Source organism: Pristiophorus japonicus, chromosome 12 (genome assembly GCF_044704955.1).
Source record: "Pristiophorus japonicus isolate sPriJap1 chromosome 12, sPriJap1.hap1, whole genome shotgun sequence".
Lineage (NCBI taxonomy): Eukaryota > Metazoa > Chordata > Chondrichthyes > Pristiophoridae > Pristiophorus > Pristiophorus japonicus.
This window is the reverse complement of record NC_091988.1, coordinates 188,938,726-188,955,859: the sequence shown is the minus strand read 5'-3', so window position 1 is coordinate 188,955,859 and position 17,134 is coordinate 188,938,726. Positions and strand designations below refer to the sequence as shown.

General features: G+C 43.6%; 1 protein-coding gene across 2 annotated transcripts in view; it reads left to right on the top strand.

The window, feature by feature from the left end:
* The window catches only part of pigu (phosphatidylinositol glycan anchor biosynthesis, class U), a 35,992-nt gene extending 19,380 nt beyond the window's left edge, over positions 1–16,612 (top strand). The window contains exons 8-12 of one of the 2 annotated variants that reach the window (XR_011596119.1): positions 1,941–2,095; positions 3,545–3,688; positions 5,505–5,629; positions 5,713–6,700; positions 8,650–8,722. Coding sequence is in view for 1 of the 2 variants with exons in the window: in XM_070896297.1 (XP_070752398.1) it covers positions 1,941–2,095; positions 3,545–3,688; positions 5,505–5,629; positions 8,650–8,792; positions 11,363–11,476 (681 nt within the window). In the remaining variant the exon portion in view is untranslated. Of the gene's footprint in view, positions 1–1,940; positions 2,096–3,544; positions 3,689–5,504; positions 5,630–5,712; positions 6,701–8,649; positions 8,793–11,362 lie in introns of those variants that run through there. The other variant, XM_070896297.1, reaches the window with a different exon arrangement.
* The last annotated feature ends 522 nt before the right edge of the window (positions 16,613–17,134 follow it).

Below are 17,134 nucleotides of genomic sequence, written 5' to 3'. Positions count from 1 at the left end.
AGGATGGACTTGACTGGGTCTTCCTCCCATAAATCAAATCGCCTGCCCCAGCGCGCACACTCTCCAGGCTCAACCATGAAGTAAGGTCACTTGTGTGAGTACCAGAGAACTGCCAGTGCCTGTGGGGCTCTCCTCTTATCTTCCAGGTAGGCACCATCCCTTGCTGTAGTTGGGAAGTAAGAACAAGTAAAGCATTAAATGGTGTTTAAATTATTGAAGAACAGAAGCAAGTGAATTGTTTTGTTTTTTACACAGTGACCATAAAGCTAGTGCTTGGAATAAAAAAACAGAAAATACTCAGCCGGTCAGGCAGCATCTGTGGAGAGAGAAGCAGGGTTAATGTTTCAGGTTAATGACCTTTCGAAAGAATTGGAAAAAGTGAGAGATGTAACATGTTTTAAGCTAGTACAGAGGGGAAGAAAAAAACAGGTCTGAGAGAGGGTGGAAGGCAGGAGAGATTAAATGACAAAAGGGATGATGGCGCAAGGTGAAAGTAGATGGTAATGGACAAGTAAAGAAACAAAAGATGGGTCTAGAGGAGGTGTAAATGGGAATATCCGAATCAGCAACTGCTGCCATCTGAAAAAATTGGGGCAGAGGTTATGACCTGAAATTGTTGAGTGCGGCAGGCTGCAAAGTGCCTAATCGAAAGATGAGGTGCTGTTCCTTGAGCTTGCGTGAGCTTCATTGGAACAGTGTAGGAGGCCGAGGTCAGTGGGAGTGGTGCTGGCTGACAAACTAAGACTTGTCCGATGAGTAGGCTGAAAGTGGAGTATTTGCTTTGGTAGTTGGGAGGGGTGGGACCTCACAACTCAGTCCATTTTGCCTTCAGGGCTGAAGTACAATATGGGAAGGCAATGAGCTTTAGGTGGACAAATAAAAGATTCCGTAGGCGACTGAATACATGTTGATGCTAGCCAGTGATAGTGTCATTAACTAACAGGGGCTTTTACATCTTTAAGCAAATGTCCCAGTGGGTGACACCACTGAAGCTTCGTCTGTATTGACATGGGTGTCTTGACTGCAGAGTTCAAGAGACCTTTTAAATGTAGGTTTTGCTGGAAATAAAGAGGAGTGAGTGCTTTGCATTGAAAATACTTGCCCCTAGGTAGCACCATGACACTGCCTTGGTGCTTCAGGATGTTGGGCCATTGAGTTTCCAAAATGTAGGAGGGTTCGGGGATGGCGAGATCACACCTATTCCCAACCTCCATGCTAAATTGACAGTCCTGGTGGCTGATGTGCGGGATGTAACTGTCACACTGTTATACTGTTAGCTGATGCAGTGGGTGATACTTTTCTGAGGATGAGGTTGTGGCATGTTTCTGGGCAGACTAAAGGGAGCTTTATTCTGTATCTAACTGCTATACCTGAGCCAGGGGTCCAGCGGATGCTCCGTAGTAGGAAACTGCTTTGTCCAAAGGATTTCAAGGGTTAAGTTACGAGGAGAGATTACACAAATGAAGCTCGTATTTGCTAAAATTTAGAAGTTTAAGGGGTGATCTGATCGAAGTTTTCAAGATATTAAGGGGAACAGAGAGAAACTATTTTCGCTCGTTGGGGATTCTAGGACTCGGGTGGGGCATAGTCTACAAAATAGAACCAGACCTTTCAGGAGTGAAATTAAGAAAAAGATGGTGGAAGTTTGGAACTCTTCCTCAAATTGCAATTGATGCTGGATCAATTGTTAATTTTAAATCGGAGATTGATAGCTTTTTGTTAACCAAAGACATTAAGGGGTCTATATTGAGTTAGGTCAAAGGTCTACTACGATCTCATTGAATGCCGGAACAAGCTCGAGGGGCTGAACGGCCTACTCCTGTTCCTAAATGTCCATCACATTTTTTTTCTTATGAACAGTTTAGAGAAAAAGAGCAAATAAGGAATGATTTGAAATGCACCAAAGTATATTCATGTTTTTTGTTCCAATCTTGCCACAGAAAGACCATGTCTCGGTGAACCTGCACTGTGGTGCTTTCTATGTGTATTTTCTCAAGTATGCAGTCATGTTTTTGGGTTGCCTGCTGGTCAGCTTGTGCTTGTCGTTTTTCTTGCTGAGTTCGTGGAGTTTCGTTCCCTCTACCTATGGCTTCATGTGAGTTTTCACTCAAAATTATCTAAACAAATGTCAACTGAGTTTTCAAATAATGACTTGCTGTCCAAGTTTCGAGCCTTTTTCAAAGAGGAGGGTGACAGCTGGTGTCGAAAGGTGAAAGGGAAATGGAACAGCATGACACTTCGTTTCAGATTAATGCTTTTAAGAACCAAAAACTCTTTGCAGATCTCTATGCACCTTTACAGTTGTCTAATCTGTGCAAAGATAAGTGGAATTTTTCTAAACTCCATCCCCCCCCCCCCCCCCCAAAAAAAAAATCTCCCTTTTAATGTCTGATGGCTTCATCCACGTGGCTATTCCACATAGTTGAGCGAGGACAATACAGGCAATTCTATTAAGGGCACCTCCGTATCCTCACCTGAGATGTACGTACTCACTCACTCCACCTCGCCTCCTATGCTACTGCATATCAATCAGCAGCAGTAATTCTGGTTAACTTTCCCTTTCCTATTCCGAGGACACAATGGTCAGTAGTAGTGTAACGCCATGCAGTGCATTAACTTGTATGCTGTAGGTCAAAGAATAGGAGAAAGGGAAATCGATCAAAAAGGTTGGTTTTGAAGAAAATGTGCCAAATGTTTTTTTAAATCCTTAGTATTCTTGGAATAACCTTTAAATCCTTAATCTTCTTTACATTACTGAAAGCATTCCTGTCCTCAAAGTACTCATTAAAATGGAATGAGTTGGCTCTTCATTATATATTTTCATACTTCAAGCAATGAAAGAACTACATTCATTTGGTGCTTTATCACTTCCGCAGGATGTCCCAACACTAATCACAGCCAATTAATTACATTTGCAGTATAGTCACTGTTATAATATTGGTAAACAAAGCAGCCAATTTGTACAGGACAAAATTCCACAAACAGCATGTGAATAAATTACTAAATAATCTGTTTTTGATGTTATTGGCTGAGGGAGAAATGTTGACCAGGACAAGGAGAGAACTCCCTGTTCCTCCTTGAATAGGGCCATGCGATCTTTCATGTTCCACTTGAACAAGCAGACAGACTTTGTCTCAACTGAAGGATAGCACCTCCGTCAATACAGCACTCCCTCAGTACTGTACTGAAGTATTGGTCTAGATTATGAGCTTCAACTCAATTAAATATGTAATCGTAGACTCGGTTGAGCAATTTCATTGATAAACATTAAAATCTCAGCTGCATGCAAATTGGAGCGATGGTGTGCATGAGGCCTAGATAATCAAGAAACCCTACACATTGTAAGACAAAATTATCTTAATAGATCATATACATGGCATTATGCTAAAGTGAGCTAAAGAGGCTGAAGAGGTATGCCTTGTTCCAGCCTTCCTATAATCTATTCCCGTTAAGCGAATGTTAAAAGACTCCAAAATGTGTATTGCATGGTACAGAATTTGTGAAACACACTTTTCTTTTTTAACTTAAACCCTTTGTTTTCCAGTCTTTCTGTTCCAGATCTTACGCCAAACATCGGTCTTTTCTGGTACTTCTTTGCTGAGATGTTTGAGCACTTTCGCCTGTTTTTTGTGTGCGTGTTTCAAATCAACGTGTTCTTCTACACTCTTCCATTGTCAGTGAGATTAAGGTGAATAGTTTTTTTTAATCAGCTTTTACAATGCCATCGCTACTTTTATGTCCATTTAATTTTTTTCAGCTGTGGGAGCATTACAGCTGAGCCAAGTCCTCTCCTTGCCCAATAGCCCCCACAGGCTTTCCATTAGGTTACTACATGGCTATCGGGAGCAGGCAACCAGACACTCCCGCCCCCAACCACATTTGTATGTCACTGCCCCGTCCTCCGCTAAGATCAACTAACTCACTGCAGACCAGCGATTGAACCTCGAAAGAAAGAAAGACTTGCATTTATATAGCATCTTTCACGACCTCAGGACGTGCCAAAGCACTTTACAGCCAATTAAATATTCTTTTGGAAGTGTAGTCATTGTTGTAATGTAGGAAACGCGGCAGCCGATTTGCGCACAGCATGCTCCCACAAACAGCAATATGCTAATGACCAGATAATCTGTTTTTTAGTGATGTTGACCGAGGGATAAATGGATAACTCCCCTGCTCTTCTTCGAAATAGCACCACGGGATCTTTGGCGTCTGCCTGAGAGGGCAGACGGGGTCACGGTTTAACATCTCATCAGAATCACGGCATCGCCGACAGTACAGCACTCCCTCAGCTCTGCACTGGAGTGTCAGCCGAGATTTTTGCGCTCAAGTCCCTGGAGTGGGACTTGAACCCACAACCTTCTGACTCAGGCAAGAGTGCTACGAACCTAGGACCTTCCTGGTCTGTGTGCCTTAGCTACTCACAAGTAAATTCTGCTGAGTGATTGATAGAGCCTAATTTAAGATTCAAGAGTGTAAATCTTGCGTTTTTAACCTGTTGATTTTACACTAGAAGATGTCCAAAGTGTTATTACTTTGAATATATTTGCTCCTGAACATTGTAAAGTGCAGTTTGGAAAATGCAGGTGCAAAAGCGTGTTGGTGTGCACTAGCGTCCTGCCATGCATCTGATGAGTCCCCTGCAAGTCATTCAAATGAGGGGACTTCTGACATTCAGCACCCTTTCAATGCAGCAGTGGAGTCTGACTTCAGACTATACTTCAATCCTCTGCAAATTCCCGTATCGATATGTTCCTGGCCCAGTAAAGCTGACTACCCAGATATCCTATTCTATGTCTGTAAGATTCTGAGGGGGATTGATAGGGTAGATGCTGAGAGGCTGTTTCCCCTGGCTGGAGAGTATAGAACTATAGGGCATAGTCTCAGGATAAGGGTGTCGACCATATTGGACTGAGATGAGGAGAAATTTCTTCACTCAGAGGGTTGTGAATCTTTGGAGTACTCTACCCCAAAGAACTGTGGATGCCGAGTCGTTGGGTGTATTCAAGGCTGAGATAGTTATTTTTGGACCCGAGGGGAATCAAGGGATAAGGAGATCGGACAGGAAAGTGGTGTTGAGGTCGAAGATCAGCCATGACTTTATTGTGGCCGAGCAGGCTCGAGGGGTCGTCTGGCCTACTCACTGCTCCTAATTTTTATGTTGTGTATTGCACAAAATGAATGGTTCTGCTGATGACCTAGTCCCAAACCTCCATGCTCCTCATATATTTGTTCTACTGATGAAAGGACCACTTAATATGGAAAGCTGAGAACAGCCTAGTAAAACCTTGTTGTAAATTAAGGGTTCTTCAGTATACAGCATTGAATGTTAATAATAGATCAATTAGCTGCCAGATTGGTGACACATGCTATTAGCTACTGAGCAGTTTATGTTCCGTGTACAGCATGCAAGTTGTAAGCTTGGCTATTTGTTGGCCAATCAGCAGTTTTCTTTTTTAATAACTTGGTCGCGATTGATATGATGCTACTCTTTATTCCTTTTGCAGAGATCATCCCATGTTTTTCATGTTCATTCAGATTGCAATCATTGCAATTTTTAAGTCTTACCCTACCGTAGGGGATGTTGCGTTGTATATGGCCTTCCTGCCCATGTGGAGCCACCTTTACAGATGTAAGTACAACGTTGATGGCATGTATCTGGCACTAACAATATGACTTTATATTTTTATTTAATGTTCTCTTCTTTCGCTGAAGGAGCAGGCCCTCTGCTGGGGACTGCCCGGTCATCAACATCCACGGCACGGCCCTGGACAACGTGGACCACTTTCCATACCTCGGGAGCCGACTATCAGCAAGGGCAGACATCGACGACGAGATCCAACACCGCGTCCAGTGTGCCAGCACAGCCTTCGGTCGCCTGAGGAAGATCAGGATCTCAAATCTGGCACCAAGCTTATGGTCAACAGGGCTGTAGTGATACCTGCCCTCCTATATGGCTCAGAGACGTGGACACATCAAATCGCTGGAGAAATACCACCAACGCTGTCTTCACAAGATCCTGCAAATCCCCTGGGAGGATAGACGCACCAACGTCAGTGTTCTCGATCAGGCCAACATCCCCAGCATCGAAGCACTGACCACACTCAACCAGCTCCATTGGGCGGGCCACATCGTCCACATGCCCGACACAAGACTCCCAAAGCAAGCCCTCCACTTGGAACTCCTACACGGCAAGCGATCCCCAGATGGGCAGAAGAAACGTTTCAAGGATACCCTCAAAGCCTCCTTGATAACATCCTGCCCTAAGTGGAGGAAGAGCATCCGGGAGCGTGCTGAGCACCTCGAGTCTCATCGCTGAGAGCATACGAAGCAAGCGCAGGCAGCGGAAGGAGCGTGCGGCAAACCAGACTCCCCACCCACCCTTTCCTTCGATGACTGTCTGTCCCACCTGTGACAGAGACTGTAATTCCTGTATTGGACTGTTCAGCCACCTGAAAACTCACTTTTCGAGGGACTGCCTATGATGATGATGGCATCAGTGGTAGCAGCCCTGCAATAGCTTACCCATGTAAGCATATTTTTCTGCTCGACCATTAATGATGAATTGACAGGCTGTTTGGCCTTGGAAAACATTACAGTGGAGTTTGCGCCCCTCCTCAGCTGATGCCCACACCTTCCAGAAGAGGTTACTCGTGCCATCCCTCATCCTTGGGCACTCCAGACAACTGTCAACTGAATGGGGGTACGGTAGTGTAGTTATGTTACTGGACTAGTAAATTCAGAGGTCTGGAATTAATAATCCACAGAATGCTAGTTCAAATCCCCATCGTGGCAGTTTGAGAATTTCAGTATAGTTTTTAATAAGAGCTAGTATTAATTTAAAAAAAAAATTATATAGCGCCTTTCACGTCCACCGGACGCCTCAAAGTGCTTTGCAACCAATGAAGTACATGAAATGACTATGAAGCTGTCAGATTGTCATAAAAACCTAAATGGTTTGCTAATGTCCTTACCCAGTCCGGCCTATATGTGACTCCAGTCCCACACCAACATGGTTGACTCTTAACTGCCCTCTGAAGTGGCCTAGCAAGCCACTCAGTTGGCCCACCACCGCCTTCTCAGGGCAACTAGGGATGAGCAATATATGTCGACCTTGCCAGTGACACCCACATCCCAAGAATGAACAAAATGCCTATACTGCCACCCTGGCAGATATCAGGGGTCAGCACTGGGATCTTCCTGCCCTTGTATGGCTCAGTACCACATTGGACAGTGCACGTACATACTGAGCCATCGCTGGCCTACAATGCGATTTAATTTATTTTCAAATTCGGCCTGTGATCACCAGGTATTGCAATCTGTACAGGATCTTGGTGATGTCGAACCATGGAAATTGCAGCACAGAAGATGGCCATTTGGCCCATCAGTCTTGGGCTGATGCTAGTTCCTTAACTTTTTTAAATCTACTTCAGTCGCATCACTCTGCCCTATCCCCCTGTATTAATTTTTTCTAAATACATTCAATGCAATAATTCAATCCTAAATTGTTTAGGAATTCAAGATTAAATTAGTTACAAACTCAATGCTGAATGTTTGGTCGTATAATATAGTCTTTTTATTGAAACCATTTTTGAATTTTCCTGATATTCTCATTTACACCTCCTCTAGACCCATCTTTTGTTTCTTAACTTGCCCCATTGCCATCTCCTTTCACCTTGCGCTATCATCCCTTTTGTCATTTAATCTCTCCTGCCATCCACCCCTTCATAGACCTTCCTCTTTTGTTCTTTCCTCCCCTCCCCCCTCCCCCCTTTCCCTGCCCCTGAACTTGCTTAAAACCTGTTACATCTCTAACCTTTTCCAGTTCTGACGAAAGGTCATCGACCTGAAATGTTAACTCAGTTTCTCTCTCCGCAGGCGCTGCCTGACCTGCTGAGTATTTCCAGCATTTTCTGTTTATGTTTTAGAATTTTCCTTACTGCTGTTCAACTAATGTGATATTATATGAGGAAATGATAAAATATAATAGTCAGATAGGACTGAAGATGTTTGAATTGGTGTTACTTGCCAGCAGCAGAGACAACTGGGGATAGTACATCACTGCAGTACCAATGATCATTGATTTTCCTTTCTAACACCCTCTGGAGATGGGCACTTGACTTGCCCTTTTCAGTCCCTTTTCTCTTCCTCATTTGTCGACTACTTTGTAGACCCAATACCCCCACAATATAACTTCAGGATCTGCTGTGAAGAGCAATAATAGTTTTGCTGTCTTCTCTTCCTGCACCAAGCCACTTGCAGGCTCATCACTCCTTGAACCTGGGCCCCTCTGGCCATCTACTGCATCAAGACAGAATCTTGCTTACTAAGCCACCAGAGAAAAGCAGGTAGTTTGCTGATCAATAAATGTGGCATACTGCTCTCTTAGTGCTCCAACAGGTTTGTGCTACAGAGTTAGGACACCTGTTCAATTCTTGAACTCAACTGAAGCCCAATGCAAACCTAGCACGTTCTCTTTTGCTTCCCACACTGTTTGCAAAGGAAAAATCCAGCCGAGAATATGCCTCTTCTACTGGTGATGGCTAGGTGAAGGTGGTCCTAGCCATCCCCTTTGCGCCAAAGCGTGGTCTCGGAAGATACCAAAAATGTGCCGGACTAAAGTGGCCAAATTAATTTGTTTATGTTTTTCAGTCCTTCGGAACATCTTTGTGGTGACCTGCATGCTGATCTCTTCATCGGTGCTGTTCCCCGTTCTGTGGCATCTTTGGATTTATGCTGGAAGTGCGAATTCCAACTTCTACTATGCCATTACCTTGGCTTTCAATGTTGGACAGGTTTGTGTACTAGTTATCCTGTCAGAGTGTCTGTACCTATGTGGACTAATGTTAGAGCAGAAGTCCACCTGAATGGGGGCAGTTGGTTGTAGGTACAATTCCCCATAGCTGGAGGTCAAAGGAGGGGAAGTTGCGCACACAATCTCCATCAGGTTGCCTCTAATCAGCAATTCTAAATCATAAAATGAGGCACAAGGTGTCTATGAGAAGCCACTAAGTGTACCTTAGAATCATAGAATGGTTACAGCACGGAAGAAGGCCATTCGGCCCGTCGAGCCCATGCCAACTCTCAGCTAGTCCCACTTCCCTGCAATTTTGTTTTCCTTCAGATACTTATCCAATTCCCTTTTGAAAGAAAAAATTGAGTCTGCCTCCACCACCCTTTCAGGCAGTGCATTCCAGATCCTAACCACTCGCTGCGTAAAAAAGTTTTTCCTCATGTCGCCTTTGGTTCTTTTGCCAATCACCTTAAATCTGTGTCCTCTGGTTTTCGACCCTTCTGCCAGTGGGTACAGTTTCTCTCTATCTACTCTGACCAGACCCATGGTTTTGAACACCTCTATCAAATCTCTGCTCCAAGGAGAACAGCCCCAGCTTTCCAGTCTATCAGCACTTTTAGCACTTGACATGATGGGGTGGAATGGAGTCCCCCTTTAAAAGAATTTACTCCTTAAACCCCAAAGGTCTGTGCTTGTGTATACCTCTACGCAAGCATATAAAATTCTGATGGGATTGGACAGGTTAGATGCGGAAAGAATGTTCCCGATATTGGGGAAGTCCAGAACCAGGGGTCAAAGTCTAAGGAAAAGGTGTAAGCCATTTAGGACCGAGATGAGGAGAAACTTCTTCACAGAGAATTGTGAACCTGTGGAATTCTCTACCACAGAAAGTTGTTGAGGCCAGTTCGTTAGATATATTCAAAAGGGAGTTGGATGTGGCCCTAATGGCTAAGGGATCAAGGGGTATGGAGAGAAAGCAGGAATGGGGTACTGAAGTTGCATGATCAGCCATGATCATATTGAATGGTGGTGCAGGCTTGAAGGGCCGAATGGCCTACTCCTGCACCTATTTTCTATGTTTCTATATACAGACATGACCCTAATTTTTCTCTGCTTAACAATGGCAAAGTAATCTTTCCCTCCCTCCCCATCCCTCAGGAGCAAACAGTTGAGGCCTGTAAGATGCACCTAAAATGGTACATCAGTATATTAGTGGAGCTCCCATGTGTAGCTGGACAAGTCAAATGATTCGCTACTTTATCAGGACCATGTTACACAGAATGTATTGTTCTGCTGTTAAAGTGCCGCCGCATCTCTGTTGTTAAAGTGAAGCAAGGCCACAAAGTATAATAGTAAGAAAAAACTTGCATTTATATAGCGCCTTCCACGACCTCAGGATGTCCCAAAGCGCTTTACAGTCAATTAAGTACTTTTGAAGTGTAGTCACTGTTGTAATATAGGAAACCCGGCAGCCAATTTTCACACAGCAAGCTCCCACAAACAGCAATGTGATAATGACCAGATAATCTGTTTTTTGTTATGTTGATTGAGGGATAAATATTGGCCATGACACTGGGAGAACCCCTATATCCTCTATTTGATCTGATAAGGGCATAACAATTGCATCTTGTTGGATACAGCTGCACTGTAACATATTGTGCATTACATGGTATAATGCTCCTCACCTTATTAAACAATGTATCCCCCTAACCTGACATGAGCAGCACCCCAGGACGTCCAATTTATTTTAATAATCAACGGGTAATAACGGTCACAGGCTTTGGTTAGTAAGGCACATTCTGAACACTTGCATAACCATCAACAACAACAACTTATATCGGTGACCGTGCCTTCCGCTGCTTGGGCCCTAAGCTCTGGAACTCCCTCCCTAAACCACTTCGCCTCTCTACCTCTCTTTCCTCTTTTAAGACGCTCCTTAAAACCTACCACTTTGACCAAGCTTTTGGTCATCTGCCGGAATTTATTCTTATGTGGCTCAGTGTCAAATTTATTTGTTTTGTATTATAACACTGCTGTGAAGCGCCTTAAGATGTTTTACTGTGTTAAAAGCACTATATAAATAAAAGTAATTGTTGTTGTATTTATATAGAGCCTTTAATGTGGAGAAACATCCCAAAGCACTTCACAGGAGTATTATGAGATAAAAAATTTTGACACCAAGCCGCATAAGTAGAAATTAGCGCAGATAACCAAAAGCTTGTTCAAAGAGGTAGGTTTTAAGGAGCGTCTTAAAGGAGGAAAGAGAGATGGAGAGGTTTAGGGAAGAAGTTCCAGAGCTTGGGGCCTAGGCAACAGAAGGCACAGCCACCAATGGTTGAACGATTATAATCAGGGATGCTCAAGAGGGCAGAATTAGAAGAGCGCAGATATCTCGCGGTGGGGGATTAGAGATAGGGAGGGGCGAGGCCATAGAGTGATTCGAAAATAATTGCGGGAGGCCTTAGCTAGGCCATATGCACATGCTACAGTTTAGTTTGTTAGCAAGATGGTTTGAGCCATCCTTATTTAACATTGGTGCGATGACTGGTAATGTCCAGTATTCCTCCACAGATCCTGTTGATTTCTGATTACTTCTATGCCTACATTCGGAGAGAGTATCATCTCGTCACGGGACTTCATTTGAAATCCAAGGATGGAAAAGAGGCCCATATCGTTCTGAAATAAAGGGACCAATTACTGCCATGTGTTAAAATTCAAATCCCAACACGCCCCTGTTTTATTTTGTAAGGAGGTACTGTTGCAAAGGACATCTTTAACTGATATACAGTGTCTCTTACTGTGGTACAGCTATGGATTGCAGGATTCAATCACTTAAATGTATTTGTTTTTTACGGAGCTCGAAGCACCCGGAGGATAAGAGTTTAAGTTCAAAGTACTGTCAACTTGAAAAGTTTTAGAACTCTTAAGTTTTTTTTTTTAAAGTTAGGCCTTAATTTTTTTTTCTGGTTTCTGGATGGTACGAGTCATATTGCACAGGAGCTGTACTAGCCTGGGATTTCAGATGCTCGTGGCTCAATGTTCATATATGCTCCTGTTTCTCTCTTCCCTCTGCAGCCCTTAGCTGGGTGGTGGGCGGCTAAAGGTGTGGGCTCCTGTGGAATGCTGGTTAACTCCAGATGGCTTTCTCTTACCAGCTGTATTCTAGTGTGAGGTATATTCCAACGACTCCCAACTCTGCTACCACAGGGGCTCAGCAGTACCTGTCTTTAGTGTCGGACTAAAGGCTTTCCTTTCAGATGGGCTCGTGTGGCCTGTGTCTGCTATTCATCTGACTCGGGAGACTTGAACATACTTCTGAGAAGTGGAGCTGATCCTGCTGCCTGAAATCTAAAAATAGGTGGGAGGTTGAAGTGTGTGATAAATGGGCTAAAAAATATTATTGTCAAGTCTAAATCATTAACTGAATGTACACTGCATCCTTTTCCTTATAAACCTCTGTTCTAACACTCTGCTATACACCCCAAAATAATTGTAAGATTCTGTTGATAAAGCTAATCAAAGCCTTTGGCTTCTGAAATGTTCAGTTTACATTATTCTGCGTTGTGGAATGTTTTTTTCCCCACTGTATAAGCATGCACCTCATTCTAATGAACAAAATCCTTTGGTCATGAAGGCAATATAGCAAATGGCAGGCATTGCACTCGCTCTCAATAATTAAGTTCAAATAGGTATGGACTGTATTATGCACTTCATTGTGTAATCTGCTCTACCTCTCACTTCCTCCACCCATGTTATAAGGAGAGTCTTTCTGTTCAGCCGCGGCATATGATAAGTGGAGCTCAATTACATTCCCAAGGAATGTAATGCTGGGAGGCTATACACTAGAACCGCATATTTTGCTGGCCTTATCAAAGTAAATTCCTGACATTTAGTATACTCACCAGTAGCCCCTTTCTGCAATAGACCTTTGCATTTGATTTTGTGTAATCATATAAATTTACAGCGCAGAAGGAGGCCATTTGGCCCATCGTGTCTGATCCCACTTTCCAGATCTTGGTCCATAGCCCTGTAGGTTACGACACTTCAAGAACGTTTTAATTGTGGTAAGGGTTTCTGCCTCTACCACCCTTTCAGGAAGCGGGCTCCAGACCCCCATCACCCTCTGGATGTAAAAGTTTCTTCTCCGCTCCCCTTTAACACTTCTATCAATTACTTTAAATCTATGCCCCCTGGTTATTGACCTCTCTGCTAAGGGAAATAGGGCCTTCCTACCCACTCCCTCTAAGCCCCTCATAATTTTATACATAATTTTAATGAATAATTGTTTATTGTAAAGGGGACTGGATGGTATAGAGTGGTTTAGGATACTACCCTTTCACATGTGGATTTGAATCTAACCCATACTATTAGGATGAAATTAATCTTTTATCTGGGTGTAAGAGCCCCCAGTGAAATGATGATGGGACCATCTCATCCAGGTCTTGAATAACAAGAACTTGCATTTATATAGCACCTTTAACATAGTAAAGTATCCGAAGGCACTCCACGGGAGCCTAATCAGACTAAAATTGACACCGAGCCAAAGAAGGAGACATTAGGACAGTTGACCAGAAGCTTGGTCACAGGAGTAGGTTTTAGGCAGCGTCTTAAAAGGAGAGGGGCGTAATAGTTTGGGGAGGGGTTTCCAGAGTTTAGGGCCTACAAGGCTGAAGACATGACCGCCAGTGGTGGAGCGAAGGAAGTGGGGGAATAGATGAGGACAGAGACGGAGCAATGCAGAGTTCTCCAAGGGATGTAGGGCTGGAGGAGGTAACAGATATAGGGAGAGTCGGTGGCAAACAATTACTGGTACTCGACAGCTAGTTTTCACCGATTAGCACTGGGCCTAGAGATGACAGCAATGGTGCAGCCCAATGCATCACCCAGTCACAGTACAGCTCTGTGTAAGCACTGGGGGTGATTTATTTTGTCATTCACAATTTACTGCAACTTAATTGCTTTAACAGAGAAGGTAACTCCCAACAGCAAGTACTGTGAGTGTAAATTATTTCTCGCTGTCACATGTGGTTCGGTTTTATTTCTGCATAGCCTTCACTTTTGAAGACCCTTTCTGTAAAGCATTGAACCAAAAAGCAAGCATTCACGCTTCAGTGATGCCCTGTGAAGCAGGTTCTCTACCACAACTGATGTAAGTCTGAGTTGTCTGTTTGCAGACTGTTTTGAGAGCTGCTTTTCTTCTTAATTCAGTTCTTCGCTTATGGTGCTGTCTCTTTTCATTTGAAAGACCTGCATGCGATAAGTTACAAAGCAGAAATTGAAGGGGGTAACTGTTTTAACTTGCAATGCTGAGGATGAAGCAACCAAAGATTTTGGCCCTCGGATGCTTGTGTCTGCGGCACCTGCTGATGAGGTAAATCTTCGTCATCCCTTAACCAAAACGAGAGGGGAATAACGTTTCTGCTGAGAGCGCGCAGGGTTGAATAATAGATTTCTCGGGCTGGGTGCCCCAGTGACTCAGTGAGTGAATGTACTACCTGGTGTAGTGAGCTTTACAGTTCAGGGTCCCAGGTCCACACCTTGGTCTGCACTTTAAATAACAGTGATAGAGATGCTAGTGGAGCCCTCGATAACCGTGGGGGAGAGAGAAAGGTGGAGGGAAACCCAGCCAGGGTTCTTGCGCCTGATCTCTGTCCAGTGATCCCTGCTGCAAGGGGGGTGGAGGTGGGTGTCGAGCTGAGGTGCTAAAGGCCAAGGCACTAAATGTCAATGCTCACATGATGGCCACCTGTACAAGGTACCCACAGGCTTATGTTGCCAGAGGAGACTCTCTTCTACAGGGGTCAGTGCCTTTAGGAAAGAGGGAGAGCCAATTGGAGGGGGGTGGGGCTTATTTTCTGGAGAGAAAGCAATCTGAGGCTTTCTGCCTGTTACTCGAGCGCTAGTGATTTGCAGTTGATGGAACCATAACGGGCCTTTAATTATGCCGCTGGTGATCAAGGCCATTTATTTTGATAAGTGTTCTATGCCCAGCAGGTGCTTTGGTACTCTGCTGGCTGCACATTATAACATAAAGGAAATGAGTTCTTGCTTTTCATTGTGTGTAGGGGCTCTGATTTCTCCTGGGTCTTGAGAGTGACATTTGGAGGCAGTGCAGAGTGTGGGATATTTTGTTGGCCCTTCAATGGGGACTGGGAGAATGTAGGTACAATCTTTTTTTTTTAAAGGGGAGGCGAGATGGGGCTACTCAATGGTGCTTCCAGCAATATAAAGATAGCCTCTAGTTGCAGGTAGAGCACTCAGCGGATTGAGCTCCACTTAAAGGAATGGTGACTTTTAATATTGTGCGGTTGTTCTACCAGAGTAATTTGTTTTTGTATTGGATCCTGTTGCTCCCTCTAGACCCTCTGGAATGACCACTGTGCTAGTGAACCGCTATTCTACAAATGCACAGCTTTAGTCGGCTCATTCCGCCAAGATTCAAAAAAGGAATACTGCTCGGCTTGAAAATAAACTATTTAAAGAGAACTATCCTTGGTCACTATGGCTATTTGCACTGTTTTTTCTGCGTCTGCGTCCTCTGGACTCCACCCCCGACACCTGCACCCATATTTGATACAGTGATCACAGCATTGGTGATACTGCCATCAACACTAATATTAAGGAGAGCGGGTCCTTTTAAGGTTTCATCGTAATTTTTACATGAGCAGGAGATAAAATAGTGTGTCATAAATAATTGTGCAAAAAATCACCTACTTTGTGTCTGCAGATCATTTTATTTGTCAAGTGAAGTTCTTTGTGTACATGTTAAAATACTTTCTGAAATTTGTAAATTCAGTCCCTGCAGTACATTTGCTGCAGTTCATGACTACTGAAAATTGAGCTCAAATGACAGCAAAAATGATTTTTATGCTTTATCCTAACATGTTATCTTGATGTGATACACTGTACAATGGTAGATATGCAAAAGGTGTTGGGTTGAATTGATGGTTTCAGTTTATATTTGGGAGGGGGGGGGGAAATACAGCCTAGCTTTCAGATTTTCTTTCTGTATCTGTATGGTCAAAGCCGCCTGTGACGGTGGCGTCAAAACAATTAACTGAGTGCTGAGCCACTTTCAGAATTCAAAATACATAACAAACAAAATAATATTCACAGAATCTTACAGCTCAGAAGGAGGCCAATCATGCCCGTGCCGGCTCTTTGAAAGAGCTATCCAGTTAGTGCCACTCCCTTGCTCTTTTCCCCCATAGCCCTGCAATTTTCACCCCATCAAGTATTTATCCAATTCCCTTTTGAATGTTACTGTTGAATCTGCTTTCACCGCCCTTTCAGGCAGTGCATTCCAGATCATCATAACACACGGCATAAAAAAATTCTCCTCCTCCCTCGCTGCCTCTTTTGCCAATTTACCTTAAACCTGTGTCCTCTGGTTACCGACCCTCTTGCCAGTGGAAACTGTTCTCAATGAATATGCACTTACTGCTACACCAAAAATACACTAAGTTACAGGGTTGGGATGTAAAAGTGCCAGCTATTGGATGGGGAGGGATATGGGTGAGAGATAGATACTTGTTGGCCTGTCCCCCCAAAATAGACAGGGATCAGATTTATTTTTTGTTCAATTTAAGAATTTCCCCCTTCTAATTCCTCCCTTCCCTAAACAATGCATTAGGGACACAAGTTCTTGGAGTGGCTGCAATATTCCAGTGGTAAGATTTAACAGGCATTCTTAAAGGGATATAGCAGTTGAAAAGGTTTGAATGCACTGGAGCACATTGTTACTTTTTTGGTAACACGACTGGAAGTTACACAGATAATAAATAATCTGTCCGTTGTATAAATAAAGCTGTGTTAATGGGATCTCTGAGTGTTGTTTACTGGGCTGTTGGATTTTGGCTTCTAATTGTGCATTTTCAATTCCAGACTAAACAGTTGGGACTAAAGTCTCCTGCCAGTTGTAATGGTCCTACATAGAATTAATTTAGGCAGTTTTCTGAGTTCATAGCTCAAAACTGCCCTTAATCAAACTTTGACTTCATTCACTTCCTCCAAATAAAGGTGTCGCTATGGGAAACCATATGGGTCCTAGTTATACCTGCCTTTGCTTGGTATACATGGAACATTCCTTGTTCCAGTCTTACTCAGGTCCTCCCCATCACCTCTCTTTCTGGTACAATGAGGACTGTATCTTGCTCTCACCCCGAACCATAAAATTGCATCAAACTTGCTTCCAATTTCCACTCCTCCCTGGTCCATCTATGACTCTTCCCTTCCTCAACTCCTCTATCTCCATTTCTGGGGACAGGCTGTCAACCAATATCTATATAAGCCCACTGACACCCACAAATATTTTGATTATACATCTTCTCATCCCTCTTCCTG